At 31.0% G+C, this 24,790-nt stretch overlaps 1 protein-coding gene across 5 annotated transcripts in view; it reads left to right on the plus strand.

Annotated features, from left to right (window-relative positions):
• Positions 1–24,790, plus strand: part of LOC124430655 (lachesin-like) — a 272,933-nt gene that overhangs the window by 222,921 nt on the left and 25,222 nt on the right. For all 5 annotated transcript variants that reach the window (XM_046977563.1, XM_046977560.1, XM_046977562.1 and 2 more), the window contains 2 exons: positions 2,620–2,837; positions 4,497–4,572. In XM_046977563.1, coding sequence (XP_046833519.1) covers positions 2,620–2,837; positions 4,497–4,572 — 294 coding nt within the window. The remainder of the gene's footprint in view (positions 1–2,619; positions 2,838–4,496; positions 4,573–24,790) is intronic.

Genomic DNA, 24,790 nt, shown 5'->3' on the forward strand with positions numbered 1-24,790 from the left:
GATAAGAATCAGTGAGTAAGAGCTTCGAATTTCAACCTGAAATATGTTTTAATACGAAACTTTCTTTTACTATGGAAAAATTTTATTAAATACGATATTCAATTTTAATTTAAAGAACAATGATTTCGAATGCCATCTATTATAATATCTATGGCTGATTATTCCACGTAACGTGAATAAAATAAAACGTTAGAATAACGAATATATATATATATATATATATATTTATACGTTTCATTGCAATTTATTATATACAGTCTGAGTTTAATCGAAATAATTAATTAAATCGATATGGAAAATTGTTAAGTCTATGTTACTTATCAGAAAATATATCAAGATCGACTAATGATTTTTATTTTTTTATCGGTACAATCTTTCTCTTCTTTTTTTTTCTTTTTTTTTTTTTTTTATTTATTTATTTCTCATTTGAAACACAAAAAAAAAGAGATAATTATTATTTGAACGGGCGTATCGTATATATGCACGCGCGCGCGCCTGTACGCGTGTCCTCTATATGTATACTTATATTGTTCACTAGGATTCTCCAATCGAGTTTCGAGTTGATTTTTATCGATTCTACTTTAAATCTTTTGTTTGTGGTTTGCACAGGGAAAGTTTGAGTCTTCAAAGTTTACTCGTGTAAACTACAACTCTCTCTCTCTCTCTCTCTCTCTCTCTCTCTCTCTCTCTCTCTCTCTCTCTCTCTCTATCTCTTTTTTTCTCCTATACATATATACAACAGATATACACAGACACGCAAAGAAGGCAGCTAAGCAAGAAAGGAGACAGCTGGGTTTGGTATATTCTTAGCAAGGTTTAACTTAAATTAAAGCACAGCTACCACACGAGCAGACATTATCGCAAGTGCCATGAGGTTTACGGCGAGGCTTCTTTCCCATCGAAATGAGATTACTTTTTATAGAAGAACCAATATATATATATATATATATATATATATATATATATATACACGCACACACACAGAGAGACAGACACATGTGTTCGTATTATAAATATAGAAGTTAGCATCAGAAAAGTTCTTCGACTTTTATACGCAACTTATTTCGATCAAAACTTTCATCGAAATTTCATTCGATAAACTCATATTATAATCCATTCATTTGGTTTAATTAATATCCTGATTTTAATTCGTTTAATTAATCCTAAATTAATATATATAGAAATATCTCGAAATAATCATTCGATTCTTATAAATTTCTTTAACGATCCTTATTTTTTTTTTTTATTTAATATTTAATCAATTGATAATACTAAGATATTTCGATGTAATCTTATCTTTTGCATTATCTATGTTTATGAATATAATGATACATTTTTTTTTAATGAAATTAAAAAAAAATAAAGAAAAAAAGAAAAAGAAAAAAGAAATAAATGAACAAAACAAAAATAAATTGATTCACCTTTAATATTCTTATTAATATTATTATTATTATTATTATTATTTTTTCTTTTTATAATTTTTAAATCATTCAAAAGAATTTCTTCTTCATCGAATAATATTATTTTTATATCGAATTGATCGATTAATGATCCAATTTAACAATAGCAAAACATGTAAAATACGATTAAATATCAAGTAACAAAATAGAAAAAAGAGAGAGAGAGAGAGAGAGAAAAAGAATAAAGAACGATCGTTAACGCCCATCGTTCTCATGTCACGTTCTCCGTAAACGAAGCCGCCTCTCTCTCTCTCATAAAGATTAATCGCTTTCATCGGCTAGCATGCAAAACTTTCGCGTTGGTAACGCGAGCTCTGACATTTTGTGCTCGTGGTAACGATACGAGAGAGACAGAGAGAAACAGAGAGAGACAGACAGAAAGAGAGAGAGAGAGAGAGAGAGAGAGAGAGAGAGGGAGATGGAGAGAGATAGAGAGAGATAGAGGTCTTATAAATAACGATCGTCGTCATCGTCGTTCCTCGTCGTCTGAATGAAAAGTAACGGCGTTTCTGGCTCATCGAATTTTCAAAATAAAAAGGAAGAAAAAATTGGATGAAAAAAAAAAAAAGAAAAAAAAGAAAAGAAAAAAGAAAAAAAAGCAAGAGGAAAAAAAGAAAGGAAACGAAACAGGCAAAACAAATATATGAAATAAAAAATAAATTTAATCCTTTCTTTACCTTTCTTTCATTAATTAATTATAATAATCATCTCATTCATACAGTTAATATATAAATATATAAACGTGTTTATGTTCAACTAATTAAAGAAATTTAATAACAATTATTGAATAAATTTTATCTTAATTATATCTAATAAAAAAGAAAAAATTTATCTCATTCTTCTTTCGTTTATAATATACGTGTAAGAAATAAATTCTTTATCCCCATAATAAAATGATTTAGGTATAAACTTTTTTACGATGCACATATATATATATATATATATATATATATATATATATATATATATATAATATATATTGTTGGTATACTTCTCGATTTTCGAAGTTTTATTTTATACTTCTGTGTCTCGTATTGGTCGACTCGGGATTTGAAGGTATCATGAGGGAGGAGAAATTGTTAGATATCGATCGTAGGCCCATCGTGTATTCCTAGTAATTGGAACATTTATGAGCCAATCAATCACTTCTCTGTTGCAGTTCCCCCTATGCTCTCAATACCGCACCAATTGGTTGGCGCGCCCTTAGGTTACTCCGTCAAGTTGGAATGCTATACCGAAGCTCATCCGACTTCTTTAAATTATTGGACCAGAGAGGACAAGCACATGATTCACGATAGCGGCAAATACAAGGTCGTTTCTACCCCTGAGGTGCCATCTTATAAGACCCATATGACCCTCGAAATTTATGACATTCAGGTAATCATTAAACAATCATAAATTATAATCATATATGAATTATATATGTCAATGTGTTCGATAAATGTATCGCCGAAAGATTGTAAGAATTTAGAACCAACAAAAAAAAAAAAAGAGAGAGAAAAGAAAGAAATAAAAAGAAAAGGAAAAAAAGAATTAAATACGTTTCAAGAATGATCGGATTAAAAAATTTTTACATTTTTTTTTTTTTTTCATTTTTACATATTCACTCTCAATTCGAAATCCTATTATACGATTTAATATAATTCTATCGAATAAAGTAATCTCGATAAGAGACTTTTTGTTTTCTTCTTTTATTATCTTTTTTTTTCTTTTTCTTGCCTTTCCTTTATTTTTCCTTTAAGGATAATTCTATTGATATACTTTTTATATTAGACGTGTTCGCGAGATACTATTGAAAATTGTCCGATCAATTTATTCTTCATAAATCATATATTTAATAATTTTTAAAGATTAATATCATTTTTCATTCATTAAAATTTTTGACTTAAATAGATGTAACTAATTTACGAATGTTTTATCACGCATGATATAATTTTATACGAATTAAAACTATTTTACATTTAACGGTATTACGTCTTTCCATTTGGCGAGATAGGAGAGGTGGAAGGTGGTGGATTAGAGTGGATATTCAATAGATAATATGGCTCAGCGGACGATGCATTTGTTATAATTAAATTAATAATATCGTGTAAACTGTGTATGCGTATATGTGCGTATACGCTTATGCGTGTGCAAACCCGAATTTGATAAAGGATAGATAGGCGGTTCTCCTCTCCTAGTTCGCCGAGTGAAATCCGATCGAACACTTTGCTCAACGTTGAGTCAACAGGTGATACGCGAAAACTAGCCATGGCTCCGACGAAAACTTCGTTCGGTCGATTATTTGCCGCTTTCTAACGGATATATCGAAAACGTGAATACGCGAACATATTAATCGAGAATAAATGATTTAAACAATTTATTTCTACAATTTCTATTCGAAATAATTATTATTCCGGTAAATAACTATACGTAATGCCAATATAGATAAATTTAATTAAATAATAAAAAAAAAAAAAGAAAATAATATATATGTATATATACACACACGTATATACGTACATATGCATATACACAAGCTGATAATAAATCTTTAACAACGTTACAATGCCTTGTTAATTTTTAAATCGATCATATCAATTTAATTCGAAACAATTCGTTAATAATCGTATTATTAATTATACCAACAACATCCATCGACCGGTACGAGATAATCACAAAAGCTAATTATATAGTTCTTTTTTTATTTATTTATTTATTTTTTTTTTTTTTTTTTTTTTAATGCATACCCAAAGAATACAATATCTTCTTCTAATTGTATTTATCAATTATTCAATTGTGCATCGTTAAAATAGTACACCGATCGTCGAAAGATCGATGGAACGAAGAAAAAAAAAGAATAAAGAAAAAAGAAAAAAAAAAGAATAAGAGAACTGGAATTATTATCATTTCTCTTCTCTTCTTCCCCCCCCCCCCCCCCCGCCATCGCTATTTACCTCCCTCTCTCTCTCCCTCGCTCCCTACTTCTCTTTCTCTTTCATTTCTTTGTCATCCATTTTATTTTTCTCTCTTTCTCTCTTTTGTTTTGTTTTGCAGATGGAGGATTACGGTGCTTACAAGTGCGTAGCGAAAAATCCACGGGGCAATACCGACGGCGTCATTCGGCTGTACAGTAAGTGTCACTTTGTTTATTCGCTCTTAAATCATCCGTAAAGAGCGGAATTTGCCAAGTTAATGACGGATCGTCGTGGTTGGTTCGCCTCTGTATCTACGGTAAACTTAAGGCCGGAGGCCGCACGCGGCCATCCCTAACGTAGTTGCACTCTACGACGGGAGGGAGGTGGCTGTTTACGAAGTCGACAGAGACGCCGGCATCTCGGCTAGTCACGTAATTTCCCTTCCAAGCCCGCGAGCGGTTTAACCACTTTCTTATAAACGCGTCCGTAGGTACGTTTATGGTTAGGTACGTATGTATCGCGAGAGACCTTACTCATTCCATCTTTCTTATTGAACGTGAGCTTGCTAAGTTAGTTCCTCTTACCCTCCTTAATTAGCTGAGTTAAAGGGCTTAACGTTACTATTCGCCAAAACGGGTTCCTTCGATTAATCGACTTTTAGTATGTATATCTTCATCAAATATACGTTTCTAAATATTATCAATGTCTCTTTCTCTTATATTTTCTTCTTTGTTTTTCTTTCTCTCTTTTTTTTTTCTTTCTTTTATTTTTTCTTCTTCTTCTTCTCGTTTTCTTTTTCATCGTAATATTTTTTTTTCTTTGTTTCTCTTTCTTTTTTTTTTCTTTTCTTTTTTTTTTCAACAGGCGTGTAACTCTCTTCAATCCTCGTTCGATTTTTCTTTTTTTTCTTTTTGTTTTTTTCTTTTTTTTTTTCAAATTCGTCCATCTCTTTTTCTGTTTCTTCTCTCTTTTCTCTTTTTTCTTTTTCCTCTCTCTTTTCGTAAATTAAAAACGATTGAAAATATATCGGAATATCGGCGAGATACGTAAATTGAAACACGTCATTTGATAGTTTCTAATTGACTAGATCTAATATTCCTTTCATTTTTAAATCTCGCAAAATCGTGATATAACTTTATGAATTATTTCAAATCTTATCGTTTATAGATTAAATACGATAATAGTTATTAAAATATTCAGATAATAGATTTGGTATTATACTCATTTATCAATATTGAAAATCATTGTACGAGTTATTGCCTGATGTTTGATTAATAATATACTATTCCATTGATCTCTTTCATTGGTTTAATTATATCTGAAAGAGAGACACAGAGAGACAGACCGAGAGAGAGAGAGAGAGAGAGAGAGAGGATTTAGATAGAGGTATGATTTTACGATTCTAATGTATGCATATGACATAAAGGGTTGACGAATAAATGGCCGCTCACCGTCGACAGTCTATATCTACGTGTGTACGAACATGCGTGCATACTAAACGTAGTTATATACGAGAGAAAGAAAGACAGAGAGAGAGAGAGAGAGAGAGAGAGAGAGAGAGAGAGAGAGAGAGAGAGAGAAAGAAAAAGAGACAGACGGTGAGATAGAGAAACGAGAGGATTCTCCATTAGCATGCATCGGTTTTTCGCATTAGCGACATTCAAATGAAGCGGCCGTTTAGCATAAAAGGCTATCCCGACGTAAAAAGGGTAGCGTAAACGGACTGCTTTGCCCTTTGTTCGTTTATTTTCTTTTTCTTTCTCTTTTTAATCCTCTCTCTCTCTCTCTCTCTCTCTCTCTCTCTCTCTCTCTTCCTCTCTTTCTCTTTCTGTCTCTTCATTTCCAAAAAGAACGGGCTCGCAATTTTGACCAGTGGAGGAATCTGATGAAGAAAAAAGAAAAAGAAAAAAGAAAGAAAAAGAAAGAAAGACAGAAAGACAGAAAAAAAGGAAAAAGAAAAACCAAAAATAAAAGAAAAAAAAAATATATATATATATATATTTTTCGAAACATTATTATTTATTAAGTAATATAGATCGACGAAAGAGAGTTCGAAATAGGAACGGAATTCGAGCGAGGAAAAACAATGAAAGAAACGAAGTGGATGAAGATATTTCTTGAGTGTGTGCAAAGGTAATGGAAACGCAGGGAGAGAAAGAGAAAGAGAGAGAGAGAGAGAGAGAGAGAGACGAACGTATCCGCCGAAATTAAGTGGTAGCAGTCAGAGATATGTCAGACGAGTTTTATTAAGCGACATAAAAAAGAGATTTGTAGTCTCGGTCGCAAGGGCTCGAGAGGAAAGGAGGGATAACCATCCCCCTTCGTGGTCCCGAAGGGTGCCTCGTAGAACCGAAGTAAGAACGAGAAGAAAGACGATGAAGACCAGAGAGAGAGAGAGAGAGAGAGAGAGAGATAGAAAAAGAAAGAGAAAAAAGAGAGAGAAAGGGAAGCAAGAGTCGCAGAGATATGAATTTATTATTAAGGACCGCCTAAGGGCCAAAGTACCCCTGTTTCTTGATATCCAACCATTCCATGCGGTTCCACCCTTCGTCCTTTTTTTTTTCTTTCTCTCTGTCTTTCTCCTATTTCTCTCTTCCTACTACCTCTTTCTCTCTTTCCTTCCTTTCTTCCTTCCTTCCTTCCTCGTCGTCGTTCTCCTCTTCCTCCTTCTCCTCCGCCTCCACCTCCTCCTCCTCCTCTCGTTCCTTCCTATATTTCTATCTCTTTCCATTTCTCATCCTCCTACCAACTGCTTTTCCTCCTTCATAAGGAAAAGCTCGAGAGCAACTAATTTATTCCATAGTCGAGTCAAACCACGGCCAATGTGCGGCTTTTAGACGAGAAGGGGTGAGGTAGAGAAGAAGAAGAACGGTAAGAGGGGAGAAGCAGCAAAACTTGCGGGCGTTCCATGGATAGCAACAATATCGTATTCATTCGGCTGTACGTCCTCTTTCTCTCTCTCTCTCTCTCTCTCTCTCTCCCTCTCTCTCTCTCTCTATCTCTCTCTCAAATGAACGAACGAACGAACCATTGCTTTTGCCATCTCGACGAACGAGCTTCTTACCTATACATAATGCACAATGTCCTTTTCCTCTTCCTCTTCCTCTTCCTCTTCTTCTTCCTCTTCCTCTTCCTTTTCCTCTTCCTCTTTCTCTTTTTCATTCTCTCTTTCTCTCTGTAAAGACGTGAATTTAATTGTCCATCGTTATGCGCTCGGTCTGTCAACGTTTATCCCCAGTATTTCTTTCTCTTTCTTAATTAGGCGAGACCAATTCGATCCTTCCCTATATTTCTATCTTTTTCTCTCTCTCTCTCCCTCTCTCTCTCTCTCTCTCTCTCTCTCTCTCTCTCTCTCTCTCTCTCTGCCAAGTGAAAAAATATGATCCAATTGATTTTTTTCGATTAGTTTCATGATGAAGGACAGAGAAAATTTTTCTTATTATAAATTGTTTATTTAAATAGAACGCGATCTAATCGGTTTTTTCTTTTTCTTTGATATTAATTCATAATAATAATAATAATAATAATAATAATAATAATAATAATAATAATAATAATATTGTTATAAATCATCATATATATAATCAAAATGTGAACGAATTCATATTGAAGGTATTAAATATGATTTCGAAAATAAGATTTTGATAATAAATTTTTGTCGCGAAATAATAACGCGAGTATGAAATCTTTTTCACGTCGATCGATTTGAAAATCGGTGATAAAATAATTTCATTCAAAGTTACCAAACTTTATGATATGAGAAACTGAAAGTTAATTATTGAAAGTAGATAATATTTCAAATCGTTTACAGTCTAAAAGTTTTCTCTCTCTCTCTCTCTCTCTCTCTCTCTCTCTCTCTCTCTTTAATTTCGATCGATTCTTAACAACAACACGAACTCACTCGCGACATTATCCAACGATTAGAAATTTAGGAGGAGTGAAACTTTAGTATGGTGGATCAAAGTCCCGCAAGACTTTCCATTTGCGTTCGGAAATTTTGCTAATGAAATCTTCAGCGAGCGAGCGAGTAAACTTTTCCTACGTACTTCTACTTTCTCTCTTCCTCTTTTCCCCCTCTCCCTCCCCTTCTCTCTCTCTCTCTTTTTCTACTGTACCATAGCTAAATCGAATTTGACTCTTCTTTAATTATGTAACTAGCCGATCTCACAAAAGAAAGAAATTTCGTGTTGTTTCGAACGATCGAAAAACTTATACCCAGAGGTAGCAACTTAATTAAACATTGTAAGATTCAAAATACATAATTAAATGATCTTGTCCTTCGTAGAGTAATATAACAAGTATAAGATATAGTATAGGTAAAGTTTCTTCGATGATTTTAATTATTAATCGATCGGACTTTGGCAAACTCACCTCAAACCCATAAAACTAACTCGAACTTTCTCTTGGGGTTGTAAAAATTGTTCGTTCTTTATTCTTCTCTTTTTATTTCGATATGAACCACCACCGTATTGTTGAAATAAAGCGTGTATACATATATATGTATGTATGTATGTATGTATGTATGTATATAAAGGAGTCATGCGTGGTAAGGTACATATAATACATACATACAATATACTAACTTGTTTCGCTTACACATATAAAGAAAAGTTTTAAAAGAGAAACCCCGAAGGTTCCTAACAACTTTTGTACTTTCATAGTGTCTTACGAATTCCTCCAGCACGGATTCGATAAATTATTTATCTTATACTACTGCTTTCTCTCTCTCTCTCTCTCTCTCTCTTTTTCTCTTTCTGTCTCTTTTGCTCTCTCTCTCTCTTTCTTTCGATGACTAAACTCCGTCTTTCTCTTATTCCTACTTCATGAGAGGAGAATCATAATGAGTAAGTAATTCTTAGATTATTTAGTTCTTAGAGAATTGTTAATAACGAACGTAGGACCATTTGTAAAATTAGTTAAATTGTTTTTTAATTCCATAAAATAAATTATACTTCTCTCGTAATGAAAGAATAAATAAATCATTTGTATTCTTTTATTCCTGTATAAAAAGACATCACGATTTAATTATTTATTCAGACTCTCACACACACACACACTCTCTTTCTCTCTCTCTAGGTCTCTTCTTCTTCTTCGTCTTTGTTCCTCTCTAATTATACCGTCTTGATTTTCTTTTTTATCATTTTATTTTCAATCTAAACAAATTTGATAAATTCTACGTTAGATAAAAAAAAAAAAAATCTCGTTAGTTAACAATTTAATCGAAACTTTTTTTTTTATTATTCGAACTACTTTGAACGACTTCCAAAAGATAAATCCCTTTTTATTAAGTAATAATATTCTCTAGATTATATTTTCACTCTTGTTTTCTCATTAAATGTATATATATATATACATATATATATATATATATATATATATATATATATATATATGTATATACATAGTGTATTATAAAGAAAAAGATAGAAATAAGGAAAAAAAAAAGAAAAAGGATCTTTTGGGGCCAACGAAGCGTGAGTAAATAAAAGTATGCTACCGGAAAGAAAAGAGGAGTGGGAGGTGGGAGGTGGGGGAAAAGAATAAGAGATGAAAAGATAGAACGGCGTAAAGCGTTTTTTAATTTAGCTAAAATCTTTCCAATTGCACCAAGTATGCTTCCACGAATCGAGACGTTTAGCTATCCGCAAAATGGGATATTTTAAGTGGGAGAGAGAAAATTACTTATAGACATAAACTATGTGGAAGATGTTCTTAATAATTAATTAAGAGTTATTGTTGTTGTTGTTGTTGATGATGATGATCAGTTTGCTTACTTATTGTGATCATAAAGATTCGCAAAAAAAAAAAAAGAATATTTATCAAAGTAACAACGGGGACAAGGAAGTTAGAAGAAAAGAAAGATTAAAACGAATTAATGAAATTCCAAAAGATCTTGTAAAATTAATTTCTAAACAATAATATTAATAATAATAATAATAATAATAATAATAATAATAATAATCTTTTAGATTCATAATAATTATTTTTAATGATTGGCAAGCTCATTATTACAATTTATAACATGTTCAAATGTTTTTTACGTATTTAAAATAAAACTTATTAATACGAAAACATTTTAACATTCTGTTTTTTTTCTCTTTTTTTTTTCTTTTTCTTTTTCTTTCTCTCTTTTTCTTTTTTTTTTTTTTTTTTTTAATAATAATAATAACAAAGTAATTATGAGAAGGAACAAAATGGATATTGTGACGAACACGAAAAAATATGAGATATCAGTGATCCTTATCATAAGAGACATTGGGCTCGTAGTTGTGTAGCGACAGTATGGCGACTTCAAAGAATCGTAGAAACGAAAAGAAAGTCAGCAGAAGGTTAACGGAAGGCCGCTTGTGAGGAACGACTTTTGGAATCGACTTTTCTACGGAAGAGAAGTTTGGCAATTTCCTGGGGCTAATCTGGTGGTCGGTCAGCATTGAGATGCTGTTGGGGTTAGAGAACCGACTTCGATACGTGGGAGAAGCTAAGAGAAGGCTCTGTACATAGAAATCGAGACAGAGAAAGACAGAGAGAGAGAGGGAGGGGTGAGAGAGATAGAGAGAAAGGGAGAGGGTGAAAGAGAGAGGATGAGGGTGAGGGTGAGGGTGAATAGGGTAAGGTGGACCAAACCAACCACGAACGTCAAGCGGTCCCATGAATTATACAAGCGACTCCTCTCCTCTTTCCTCGAACGTGCCTGCTCTTCAAGAAAGAAAGAAAGAAAGAAAGAAAGAAAAAAATAAATAAAAATAAAACTTGAAGCATGGATAAAGAAGAGAAAGGGAGATAGTATCCCCTAGGGAAAATCTCAAAAAGATAAAAAGAGAAGGAAATAGACTCGAATGCGTGCCAAAAGAGAGGTTTAACTTATCCCACCGTGAAGATTCTTTCTTTGCGATTGACTGACCACGTCCAATAAGGTGCTTTTAATTAGATTGTGATCCTTCGATCGTGACGTGTTAGGTGACTTGATTTTAAGGCTTCTCTTCTGATCTGGGACACACACATTCTCTCTCTCTCTCTCTCTCTCTCTCTCTCTCTCTTTCTTTCTATCTCTCTAGTTAACCTAGGAAAAAAAAAGAAAGAGAAAGAGAGAAATAGATAGATAGAGAAACAGAGAGAGAGAGAGAGAGAGAGAAAGAGAGAGAGAGAGAGAGAGACAGAGAAAGAAAGAAAGAGAGAGAAAAGATGGAAAAGTCGATAGGATTTCTATTCTCTTTATGGAGCAATGATTTTGAGAAAGATCTCATACAGCTCTTTCCCAAAAGTAAGGAATTTAACATTTCTAATTTATCTCATAACGTTTTATCGTTCCACCAATTCAAGTCTCTTCCTTGGACTCTTTGAAGTTTTTATGCGATTTAAATCGTATCTAATATCTGTATGTATATGTATTAAATCTTAAGTCGTTTTAACGAGGTCTGAATTTATTTCTAATTCCCCCTTTTTTTTCTATTTTTTTTTTCTTTTTCTTTTTCCTTCTTTCCTTTTTCTTTATCGCTTCTAAATTTTACTCGTTAGTGAGATAACTCACATATTATAAGTTTTATTTTCGTAGATAATAATAATGACAACGAGAGAAAGAGAAAGAGAAAGATAGAGAGGGAGAGAAAGAGAGAGAGAGAGAGAGAGAGACGGAAAGAAAAGGTAGAATTTATTTCGTATAAGAAGTACCTACTTCTTCAAAACTTCTTCAACTTCCTCTTCTTTTTTCTCTCCTCTTACTCCCCCTCCCCTCCCCCGCCGCCAATCCCTCCCCCCCGCCCCGCCCTCCTTCTCGTCCTCCGCTCTACCTCAGTTCTTCTTCTTCTCCTTTCCTTTTTTCTTTCCCATCGTAAAACCGAAATCACGTAAGACGATTTGCACGCGAGCAAATCGTGAGGACAGATTTTGAATTTCCATAGTAAGCTCCGTGAAAAACGTGAAAACGTTAGAGGCACGCAAGCATTCGTCTTGCGGAAATTCTTGCGGAAATATTTCGCTCTTCCTCCCTTTACCAAGAGAGGAGATTTTCTTCTTAACGCTAGACTCTCCCCCTCTACCATAACCACCCTCTCGCGCGTTCTATTTTACCATCATCGTCTCCACCCTTTCTCCTACTCCACCTCTTTCCTCCCACCTTCCCTCACCCTCTCTCTCTCTCTCTCTCTCTCTCTCTTTCTCTCTTTCCCTCTCTCACTTTAATCGCATTATCGAACATAGACATATTTCCATTCGTCTCTGGTAATCTCTTCTCAGTTTTCAAATAGTTTACCTTATATTTTCCTTTTTTCCTCCCATATCTTACATCAAAGCAAATGGCTAGGTATACATATGTATGTTTATCTAAGTGTATATATATATATATATATATATATATATATATATATATATATCGAAATATAACGAAATCATTATGATCGTTGAATGATTATTGAAAGAAGAAAGTAGAAATAATTTTTTGTTCTTATTTTTTACAGACAATCCATCTCTTTCTTTCTCTCTCTCTCTCTCTCTCTCTCTCTCTCTCTCTCTCTCTCTTTCTCACATAAACACATACAAATGTTTCTCTTTGAGATTTCTTTCTAAAAGTTTAGATTCTTTTTCTCTTTTTCGATTACTCATTTGTTCGATCGAACGCAGCATGCTCTCGCGAATCTGCTTATGAAAATTAAGACTAAGAATAGTTTGGCAAAGTTGAAAGATCGATGCGATTTCGTAACTTCCCGAAGTAATTAATTTTCTTTCTGTCGAACAATCGACCTTCTTTCCCTTTCCATTGCTCTCTCTATCTCTCTCTCTCTCTCTCTCTCTCTCTCTCTCTCTCTCTCTAACTCTCTCTTTCACTCTCTAACTCTCTCTCTCTTTAACTCTCTCTTTCTCTCTTGTCTTTTCATTGTTCCACGGATCTTAATACGAAAGATCGACGATTATTTCTCTTGTGAATGAACGTTCTTATTATGAAAAAAAAAAAAAAAGAAGGAAAGAACAAAAAAAAAGGGGAAAAAGAAGAAGGAAAAAAAAGGAAAGAAAAAAAAAAGGGAAAGGAAAGGGGAGAAAAAGTAAAAAGAAAAAGAAAATTGAAAGATTGACACGCTCGCTTGTCATAATATCCCGTGAATAAAGATTAATTTAACAATTCAGCCGCGTCGAGTCAGCTTATGAAATATTAACTTTTGAAATATTTCATTATGGTTAAGCTCACGTCGTCACGTGACGGCTTGACAGATTCATATCCCTACATTAATGAGTTCATTTTTGATTTTTTTTTCTTTTTTTTTTTTTTTTCTTTTCTTTCATTCATTCATTCTTTCTTTCTTTCTTTCTTTCTTTCTTTCTCTAATGAATTTACGAACTGTCTCGTTTGTATTATATAAATTGAAAAAGGAAATTCGATGAGATAATTCAATTTCTATTTCTTTTTTTTCTTTTTTGTTTTTTTCTTTCTTTTTTTGGTTCCCTTCGCTTATTCTTTTTGTCTTCCTTCTTTTCCTTTCCTTCTGTCTTTGTTTAATTTTGTTTTTTTTTTTTCCTTTTTTTTTTTTTTTCCTTTCTTTTTTTTCCTTTTCATTTCTTTCGTATATCTTCCTGAAATGGAAAGAAAAGAAAAGGAAAGCTTTGTAGGACGCGCGAAACGAAATGTTAGCCGTACTATGCGTCACATCCACCACATCTACAAACGCATAGATAGAGAGAGAGAGAGAGAGAGAGAGAGAGAGAGAGAGAGAGATCATACATATCACGTAGTATGGTCGGTAAAGCAGCTACAAAAGCGTACGAAACGGAAATTGAGCTGACACTGTTATGACCAATTCATTTCCCGTCCCTTCCTTGATGCTCGACGACTTCTCTCATATCTCTTCTCTTCGTCCTGTCACAACTTACAACGTTTTGCTTTTTCTCCTTTCGCTTTTTCCTTTTTTTCTTTCCTATGTTTTTTCTTTTTTTTTTTTTTTGTTTTACTACCATCCCCTCCACCACTCCTCACCCATCGCCCAACGTCCGACCATCTTAATTTTTCACATGTAACTCTCGCAGAGCGTACCTGTTATGCAATTGGGAATTAAAATGGAAGAAGAAAAACGAAAAAAAAAAAAAAAGATAATTTTAATTACATTGAAAAGAAAAAAGAAAAAAAAAAAAACAAAGAAAAAAGAAAGAGAAAAAAATTATATAGGCTTGATTTCTTTTCCCGATCATTTGATCGCGTTTATTGCCGTCCATATACACACGTAACAAAATCCTATCCGCCCACACGTCTACACATAGACACATCAAAGATATTCCCTGTGTATCCTCTTATCCTTCGTTCAAACGTAAATGAGCCCTGAGGCTGATTGTTGAAAACCATTTACGTGGAAGTTCGACTGTTAATTAATCCCAGGACGAACGATATATTCGCTTTGAATTTCCACGTTATTCCCTCGATTCGTGTGACTTGAAAGTTTTTAGACAATTTTAGCTTTGAAATACGTTTCGTTCGTAACGAACGAATAACTTTGAAAATAAATATATTATTTCCAATGTGTTATTGTAGATTACGATTTAAAGTTGATTACAAATGAAGATTAATAGTACTTAAAGAATTACTTATATTTTTTTTTTCTTTTTTTTTTTTTTTTTTTTTTTTTTTTTTTTTTTTTTTTTTTTGATTATTTTTAACATTTCTCATATGTCATGAGAAAGATCATTTTGAAATTTCAATCGATTACAATTTTATATCATTGTAATATAACAATGTCATTATTATTATTAATAATTGTATTAATTAAAGATGGTATATGACGATTATAATCTCGAATGATTTTCATTACAAATATAGAGTATTATAGTTATCTACTTATGCAGTATTACACGTTATTCGTGCTTTTCAACTTTATGTACTTTGATATTAATTGCTTTGATAGATCATCGTTGTACCGCGATAATCGGTCGCTTATGTTTTTACCTGTGAAAAAGAAAAAAAAAAAAGAAAAAAAAAAAGAAAAAAAAAAGAAGAAGAAGAAGAAGAAGAGAAAGAAATACAAAATAAAAATAAATTATAAAAAGAAAGAGAAATAGAGAGAACAAAATAATATAAAATATAAAAAGATAGAAAACGAGATAATATAAAATTAACACGAGAATTAATCTTTGCAATTAATGTCCTGTAAAACATTGATGATGATGATAATAATATCATTGATATCAATAAAGTTTATTTACGATTATTATTGCATAAACGTCGTTTGTCAACTAAAAACACAACTAATCTAAATCGATTACTCTAAAAGATATATATTTGACAACAATATTTTCTAAAATTCTAAATAATTATTTACTAGAATTTTATCATGCATTATCTATTTCAAATTAATCAAGAAATTTATTATTGCCTTACTCTCTCTCTCTCTCTCTCTCCCCCTCTCTCCCTATCTAATTAATTAATGTAAAAGGAGGATTCCGTAATGTCTTGAAAAAAAAAAAAAAAAAACAAAGAAGAAAAAAAGAAAAAAGAAAAAAGTCATTCCAAAGATCGGATCATCATAGTATATGACATTGCCATTCGAACTATCTGAAACATTGAAGTTTCTACAAAGTAAAGTGAATTATATCAAAGTTCCCAATGAATTTAACGATTGACTAATAAATCATGTTTCATCAATCTATAGTTTATCAAGATATATTTTTTTACCTTAGCGTAAAACTCGTAAGACATCTTGTAAGATTTACCAATGGATATATAAGACTCCTCTTTACTTTTTAATATTAAAAATAAAAGTAACTTCTGCAATTCTATTGGCAAATCGTACCATGGTAACGAACAGCTATAAAATCATGAAAAATATTTGCTCATTCAATTATGTTAATTATCAAAATGAAAAATAATATATCTCATCTTATAGATTCAATGATATATTATTAGGTTGGAAACTATGAAACGGGCGTTTTTGTTTATTTATTTATTTTCATTCAACGCCCGTTTCATAGTTTCCAACCTAATATATATAATAACATTATTTGATAAATACATTAATCTATGATATGATCAATATATTTGATATGATTGATTAACAACAATACGTAGGAAAAATTTTTAATTGTATACTAATTAATTTAATTTGTATACTAACTAAGTTTGATTTTTTTTCTATGTATATAAGAAAATATTAAAAATATACTTACATGGTTATGTAAAATTTCATACTTCCGTTCTGAACTTTTTGACCGACGTAAAAAATAATAAAAATATATAACATAGAGGTGATAATGTAACTTATTTCTACGCAAGTGTTCATAAATATTTCCTTAGAGAACTCTTGCAAATGAAGTATCTAAAAAAAAGGATAATAATAGAACTTCTTATTTGAACTTGACAAATTATTAATTTCATATCTCTTTTGTCTTTTTTCTTTTTTTTTTTTTTTTTTTGTTAAATTTATTACTTGACACTTACGTGTAAAAAATCGATGGTTATGATCAATACTGCCAATCCACATTGAATTAGAAACGTGAACTCCCAATGGCGGTTTATACTATTTAAATATCTTTATAATCAACGATATTTTATTTCGTTTATACGTCAAATGAAAATTGTCTTTTCTTTTCTTTTCCTTTTTTTTTTTTCTTTTTTTCTCTTTTTCTAAATATAATCAAATACTAACCGTAGGGCCATCTTGTGAATCTTTATGCCACGAATCAATTTCTCGTTCATATCACTCTTGTTCTTATCCTTGAATGCCATCGTAATTGTATATCTAAAAATTTCATATTCGTTAAAAGTAGATAAGAGGAGAGAATAGGAGAATAAGAAACAAAAGAAGAGAGAGAGAGAGAGAGAAAGAGAGAGAGAGAGAAAGAGAGAGAGAGAGAAAGAGAGAGAGAGAGAAAGAGAGAGAGAGAGAAAGAGAGAGAGAGAGAAAAAAAAAATTCCACTATTTTTCTCACCCAGCTACTTCCAAGAAAGTGCATACGTGTTGTACGCCATACATCGACGTACTATAGGTACACGTCAGTATAAATATGAACATCACGGATGTTACAATAAAAAATATAAAAAATTCTATGAGATATTTATTTACGTCGAAGGGAAAATACAACGGTATAATCATCACGTCGGCCATATCGTACTTTAGGTATAACAATATAAAGATGCTAGTCTGCAAAGCGATGAAGACAATACACGCAAAAGCTGTAAAATTAAAACAAAAGTATTCTTCTCTTTCTCTCTCTCTCTCTCTCTCTCTCTCTCTCTCTCTCTCTCTCTCTCTCTTCAATTTGTATTCTTTTTATCTTTTCTCCTTTATTTTAATTCTTACCAAAAAAGAAGAAAGTGTATTGCCTACTCTGAAGACTATACGCCTGAGCGATATTTACTTCCTCTTTGGTTTCCAATATTTTCCAACAGTCCTCTGACAGTTTCCAACAGAATTTAAACTATGGGAAATGTGAAAAAAAGAAGAAAAGAAAAAGAAATAAGAAAAAAAAACAAACAAACGAACGAACAAAGAAAGAATGAAAGAAAGACAAAAGAGATAAGTTCAAGGATCATGCAAGAAAAAAGAATAAATACGACAAGACTTAATATTAATACTTCTTTCATTTTAAAATTCAATGCATTGTAAGTATCGATAATGCAGACGGTCGGTAAAATGTACATGAAAGATTTCGTATAGGATGAAATACTTCGATCCTCCGTCGTATAAATTTCGGTGATCTACGGAATCAGATTTATACAAATTTCTTATTAAAAATCGTTCATTTTATACGCACAATTACACAGATATATCTTAATTCCATTCGTCATTTCTACCTCGGAAATTAATATCAAAAACAAATCGACATTGTAAATGATCATAAAGAAGATTCTTTTTAATCTCGATTGATATGGCCAAAGACCGACGATATTCAATAAAATTTGTAACATTTTGAAATGTTCCGTCATGATCTTATTCAAATCCAAAACTTTCAATTGATCGTACGACATTAGGAAAAGTAAAATAGAAACAAAAAAAAAAAAAAAGAAGAAAAGAGAAAAAAAGAAATTTAAGAAGAAGAAAAACTCTTTTAAGAAAAAAAAAGAAAAAAAATTAATAACTCGCAATACTTCGAAAAAAGCTTAGGATGCTTCCCTCTCGATTTATCGAAAACAACTGCAAAGAGAAATGTTTTCTAAATCCCCTTTTCAACTTTACAAGCTATCGTAATTATCGTTAATAATGAATAGAATTTCAAAGGAGGTAAAGGAAGAAAGGGACGGACGGACGAACGGGTAGGCGGGGGGGGGGGCGGGGACGAAAAGGAGATATAGAATGCTCGAAGTAACTCGATAGTACTATAAGAAAGATTTAATGATCCAACGTTTGCGTTCACCTGATAGACGTAACCGGTAATATCGTTTTATAATAGAGTCATCGATCGTTAATAGTCGAGACTATAGGGCGGCTTCGCCCCGTTCCTTAGCGTATAATTATCCCCCTTTTAGAATTACCTTCCTCCCCTTAATTCGCTATTTTTTTTTCTCTTTCCCCTCTTCTTTTTTCCCCTTTCATATTTTTCTTTTTATTTCTTTCTAATTTTTTAATTTTCTTTCTTTTACTCCTCCCCCCTCCCCCCTCCCCATTCTCTCCCTCTCTCTCTCTCTCTCTCTCTCTCTCTCTCTCTCTCTCTCTATGAAATTTTTATTATTCGAGAAAAGATGTTTGTCAAAAGTCTCGAAGTGTTCGTGTCGTAAGTTCATTCAGTATATGAGAAATTTAAGGAGAGATGAAGTTTAAAGGAGAGAAAAAAGAAAATGTGAATTTTAATCAAAACCTCGACATCGTTTTACTTTTTGATTTTGACTTTGGTTTGATTATTTTTTTTCTTTTTCTTTTTTTTCCTTTTTTTTTTTTCTTCCATTTTATTTCCTCTTCTTCTAATCACAACTATCGACATAACATCGTATTTGTTAAATATTCAAGATAACTTTCAAATCATTCATTTCATAGATTTTATGACCATTGCGTAAGAAGCCGATTTTTGTAAAGCCTACGTAAAAAGGATTACAATAATATTAGTAGTGATGATAATAATAATCATAATAATAATAATAATAATAATAATAATAATAATAAATATACTAATAATAGCAAATAGTTTTAAAACGGCAGATATAACATACCAACATGAGAAGTTCGTACGAGAGAAACTGAACGTTTCCAACAGAAATGTAACACGGTTTTATACTTCTCATCATTACAAGGTAAAATAATTTTCGTGTTTTAATTGGCAACGTGTACCATGGCGTTGCATATCTGTAATAAATGATTTCTTTTCTTTTTTACTTTATTTTTTTCTTTTGTTTCCTTTTTTCTCTTTGAAATTAAACCTGTCAAAATTTATTTTCATCTTTTGTATATCCGTGTATGTATGTATGTGTGTGTGTGTGTGTGTGTGTGTGTGCGCGCGTGCGTCCGCGCGCGCGCGTATGTGTTTGTATTTGTGTTTATGTGCTCGCGTGTGTATATTTTCTTTTCTTTTTTTTTTTCCTATTTTTTTATTCTTTTTTGTTTAATTTTGCATTTTATTAGAAATATACTCACGCTTTGTTGAAAACGTCAGCACTGCAATCGATCACCAATTGACCGATATGACCGATGAAGAACACGAAAATCATAACCGCAATAACGTAAAACACGTAGGTAACAATTTCGTCGAAATTTTGCTCGGCCATGTCCAAAGTTAGAATCTAAATGACAGGTTAATGGGAATTATCGAGTGCCGAACCAATTGAAATCTTTTTCAACGTAAATGTCTCTGACTGCATTTGACGGCTATACAAATCGCAAAGAGAAGAAGAAAGAGAGAGAGAGAGAGAGAGAGAGAAGAAAAAAAAAGATAGGAGATTGGTATGATTTTTATGTTCGACGAATCCTGTATACCTTTTTCTTTTTTCCTTTTTTCCTTTTTTCTCTCTCTTTTCATCGCTAATGGTTTCTTATCGATTTCATTTAAGTACACTTAAATAGAGAGAAAGAGGAGAGAAAGAGATAGAGAGAGAGAGAGAGAGAGAGAGAGAGAGAGATTTCATGTATAAACAAGAAAAAGTAAAAAGCAAAAAAGAAAAAGAAAAAATAAATTACACACACAAAATAATTCGCATTACTTACAGCAAACATTTCGATGGCGAGTATAATGAAGGTTAATAAAACTTGAAAGAATAAAGCCCATTCGTAATATGAATTCACGAGATTGATGAAACTTAAACATTAATATACGACAAATAATAAATTAATTTCATTCGTTGAAAATATAAACGTATTCTACTTGTAATGATTATTAAACAATGATATATATATATATATATATATATACATATATATATATATATATAAATTATTCAATAATAAGAAAAATAGATTTTCCATTGTTTGTTATACTGACTTTATCGCTCTTTTGTGACATTTCACACCACGAATCATTTTAGCATATAATTGTTCGGTATCGTAAACGTGATATTCATTATCCTCCTCGTTTATAATATTCTCGAATAAATATCTAAAAAAAAAAATTATATATATATATATATATATATATATATATATATATATATATATGTAAGAAAAAGAAAATTGATTTGAGAAGAAGCGAAAAAAGTTTAAATTTCTTTTTTTTTTATTATTATTAATTTTTTTTTTCTTCTTCTTTTTCGTAATCAAAACTATTACCCTGCAATTTGAAATAATCCACAGACGTGCTTCATGCAAATCAAAATCAATGGATAAAATGCCATTGATATTGTACCGACCACCGTTGATACGAAGAAGGCTATCAAGATGATGTAAAAAAAATATTTTTCATGATCGAAGAACAAAACTGCAGGGATGGGTAATTCGCGTGGTCTGGTTTCGTTTAATGGTACAACGAAATCCAAAAGTGCAGGAGCCATTGAAAGAAATATCAGAGAATACATCGAGAGATAGTGAACAGCTGGAAAAAAAAAAGAAGAAGAGATATATAATATTATATTATCGAATTATTTTCAGATCTCTTTGACTTTTTTTTTTGTTTTTTTTTTTTGTTTTTTTTTTTTGTTTTTTTTTTAATTATTAATTATTGTATTACCAATTTGAGTCGATGATTGTGAAAGTGCTTTAAATCGTGCTTTGAATTTAAAGTCAATTGATAAAATTAATGAGTAAATATAATCATTGTTGAAAGATAATTTTTTTATACGTATAATTTTAAAATTTTCAAAATAGCTTAAAAAGAGAGAGAGAGAGAGAGAGAGAGAGAGAGGAGAGAGAGATAAAAAGAAAATATATTTTTTAATATCTCAAATGACTTAAAACACTTTCATAATAAACGAATCAATTTTTTGAATCAATTTCGTTTAAATCGATCGTTTAAATATTTTCGAGTAATAATATATATGAATTTGTGATCCGAGTAAAAATAGTTACTTGCAAAAAGATTTTAAACTCAGCACAATGATGAATAGATATGTATTTGATGTTACTACCTTCGCTCGAGAATAAAAGTTTCAAGCTTTTGAATGAACAAAAGTGTTTGATCCCTACCGGCTAAAATTACAGTGAACATTTTGCTTTCCTCTGCGTGCTCCTGCATAATTCCCCTTTCTCTTCCAGCAGCAAATATACTCCAGTCATACTTGATGTGTTCCAAAATCAGTTTTACCTGGAAAAGTCAATATTCTTTTTTTTCCTTTTTTTCTTTTTTTTTTTTTTTCGAAATATAAATCTTTTTTTACACGCAGCTTCCAATAAATTTCTTCGATTTAATATACTTCAGTTTTATTATTGCAATAAAATATCAAGATTTTTCTTTTTTTCTTTTTTGGTCCTTTTCTTTTTTTTTCTTTTCTTTCGAAATTATTATTTTCATCCAATTTATAAAATTTACGAATGATACCCAAAGTATATCAATCGATTAAATTTTATTTTTAATATTTAATTAATCCTGTCAATACAATCTATCATAATTATTCACGTTCACTTAGCTTTCATTGATTTAAAGATTATGTTTTATTTAATTTAGCATGAATTTTTTTCTAAGAAAAAACAAATTCTTTAACCCTCTATGGACCGAATTTTTGTTTTAAATTCAGAAAAATTAAATTAAGATTTATGCGCCATCTCATGAAAAAAGCTATAATTATTTGGTAAAATCTCGATAAATTAAAATGTGACCTGAAAGTTACACGGGCCCATAGAGGGTTAACATTTATATAAATATATATATATATATATATTTATTTATTATAAATTTTGTAATCTCTTCGACAATTCCTACTTCCTTACGTGTATATATATATATATACGTACTTTCTCATTGTTGATGTACATAGTATAATAACCCTCTGCTATGGCAACACTCGGCAAAAAAAACATGCACACATCTATTATGGTTTCCATATTGACGTTCGATGCGATCATTGATATCTGAGAAAACAATTGTTTCATTATTAAATAAATAAAGAAAATAAATAAAGAAAATGAATAAAAAGAAAAATAAAGAAAATAAACAAAGAAAATTAATAAAAAAAAAAAAAAAAAAAAAAAAAAAAAAAATAAAGAAAATCGTCTTATAAATCGATAAAATTATATATATAAATATATATATATATAAAAAAGAAAAAAAAAACCAATCTACGCACTTGTGGAATCAAAAGACAGGCAAGACATATCTTAGTTATTATCCTTAAAAAAAACTTTCTCTTTTTATCCAAAAACGGCCACAATCCTACTATCGATAAAAAGATACGATTTAATTTGTAATGACTATTCTCGAAGATGTCCATCTCGATAGGACGATCGAAATGCGTCTGATTGGTTAACTCGAGGGGAAAAAAGAAAAAAAAGAAAAAAGAAACATTTTACCTCGAGTTCTACCTCGATCTATTATTTCTTTCTTTCTTTCTTTCTTTTATTTTTTTCACCTTACTATTCTCTTCTTTTTCTCCTCCCTTTTGCTTTCTTTACTTTAAATAATCACGAGACATTAGAAATAATACATAGTATTATCGACGAACTACTAGCTAAAAAAATTGTAATTATCGAATTATACTTGAAACAGCGTTAGAGGCTTCTCGATAAAACACCACCAACATCGTGTAATAACGTTTTATCGATCGGGAACATCAGCAGGTGTTACTCGTAATTATTGTTCCTGACTATCTTCGTCTTGCCTTGCGACTTCGTAAAATTGTCACGGCTATTAATTCACCCTCCTCTACGTTCTCGTAGCACATGCGCATTAAACTATTACACACATTGTCGTTATCATTGTACGAATGAGTTAACCACAATCAACTTCTAAAGGCAAGACTATAATTCGTAAGTACGTTAAAAACGTCTAAAACGTGTATAAAATTTCTCTCTTTTATTTTCATTAATATAACAATCGATAGAAATAATTTATTTCAAAGGGGGAAAAAAAAAAAGAAAAGAAAAGAAGAAAAAAAGAAATAGAAAATTTATAAACAAAACTATAAATATTTTTTAATGGCACATGATTGTCGAATAACAAAAAAGTAATTAATTCTATTTTTATTCGATCGAAAAATTTCAAGAATATCGTCAATGATTCGAGATAATTATTTTCAAAATATAATTCTCACTTGCATTTGTGCGTAATTTTTTTTTTTATCTTTTATATATATATATATATATATATATATATATATATATATAAAATATTTATTCGTGCGTATCATTAATTAAGTACAATATATTAATCTAGGACGATGTTTCGCGAATTGGATAATTATTGGAAATACGAATATTCGTAGTTGTTATAATACCTGTTGCTTCGTTCCTATGCCATGCTATCGAAGCATAATGTGATAGTGACAGTGATTGAAAATATCGTGTTGTCGTTTTTTCTATCAACATATTTTATTCCAAGATCGATTAATTAAGTTTGATATCAATATAAACAATTGTATCAAATATTTTTAATATGTTCAAGGATAGGAGGGAAAAACAAAATTCGATAGAACGAAAAGTCTATATAAGATATGTTAAACAAATGTTCGACGTTTTAATTCGTAATGATAATTATACTTCAACGTAAAACCACGTTTATGCATATGCATACGTATTTTCTTTTGTTTGTATTTTCTTTTTTTTTTTCTTTTTTTCTTTTTCTTTTTTTCGTCTAAACATAATACCGTTCTTTGATTCTTTTGTTCATTGTTAAACATGTACGAGTACTAACGAGGAAGATCAAAGGAAAAGCAAACGAAAAGTAAAATGGTAGATAGCTAACCGCATATAATTAGTAATGCAAGCAAACTCTGAACGTAGATCAGACAGCATAAAATTCTTTCTCGTAAAATTTAGATCACTTAAAATTGCACGATATTTTCTTTCATTCTTCGAATTTTACCTTATTGTGCAGTTCATATCGGATTTGTTATTATTAATGAACAAAAAATATCGTTGCATTGTTTTTCTTATCTTTTTATTTGTTTGTTTT

Source organism: Vespa crabro, chromosome 19 (assembly GCF_910589235.1).
Source record: "Vespa crabro chromosome 19, iyVesCrab1.2, whole genome shotgun sequence".
Classification (NCBI taxonomy): Eukaryota; Metazoa; Arthropoda; class Insecta; order Hymenoptera; family Vespidae; genus Vespa; species Vespa crabro.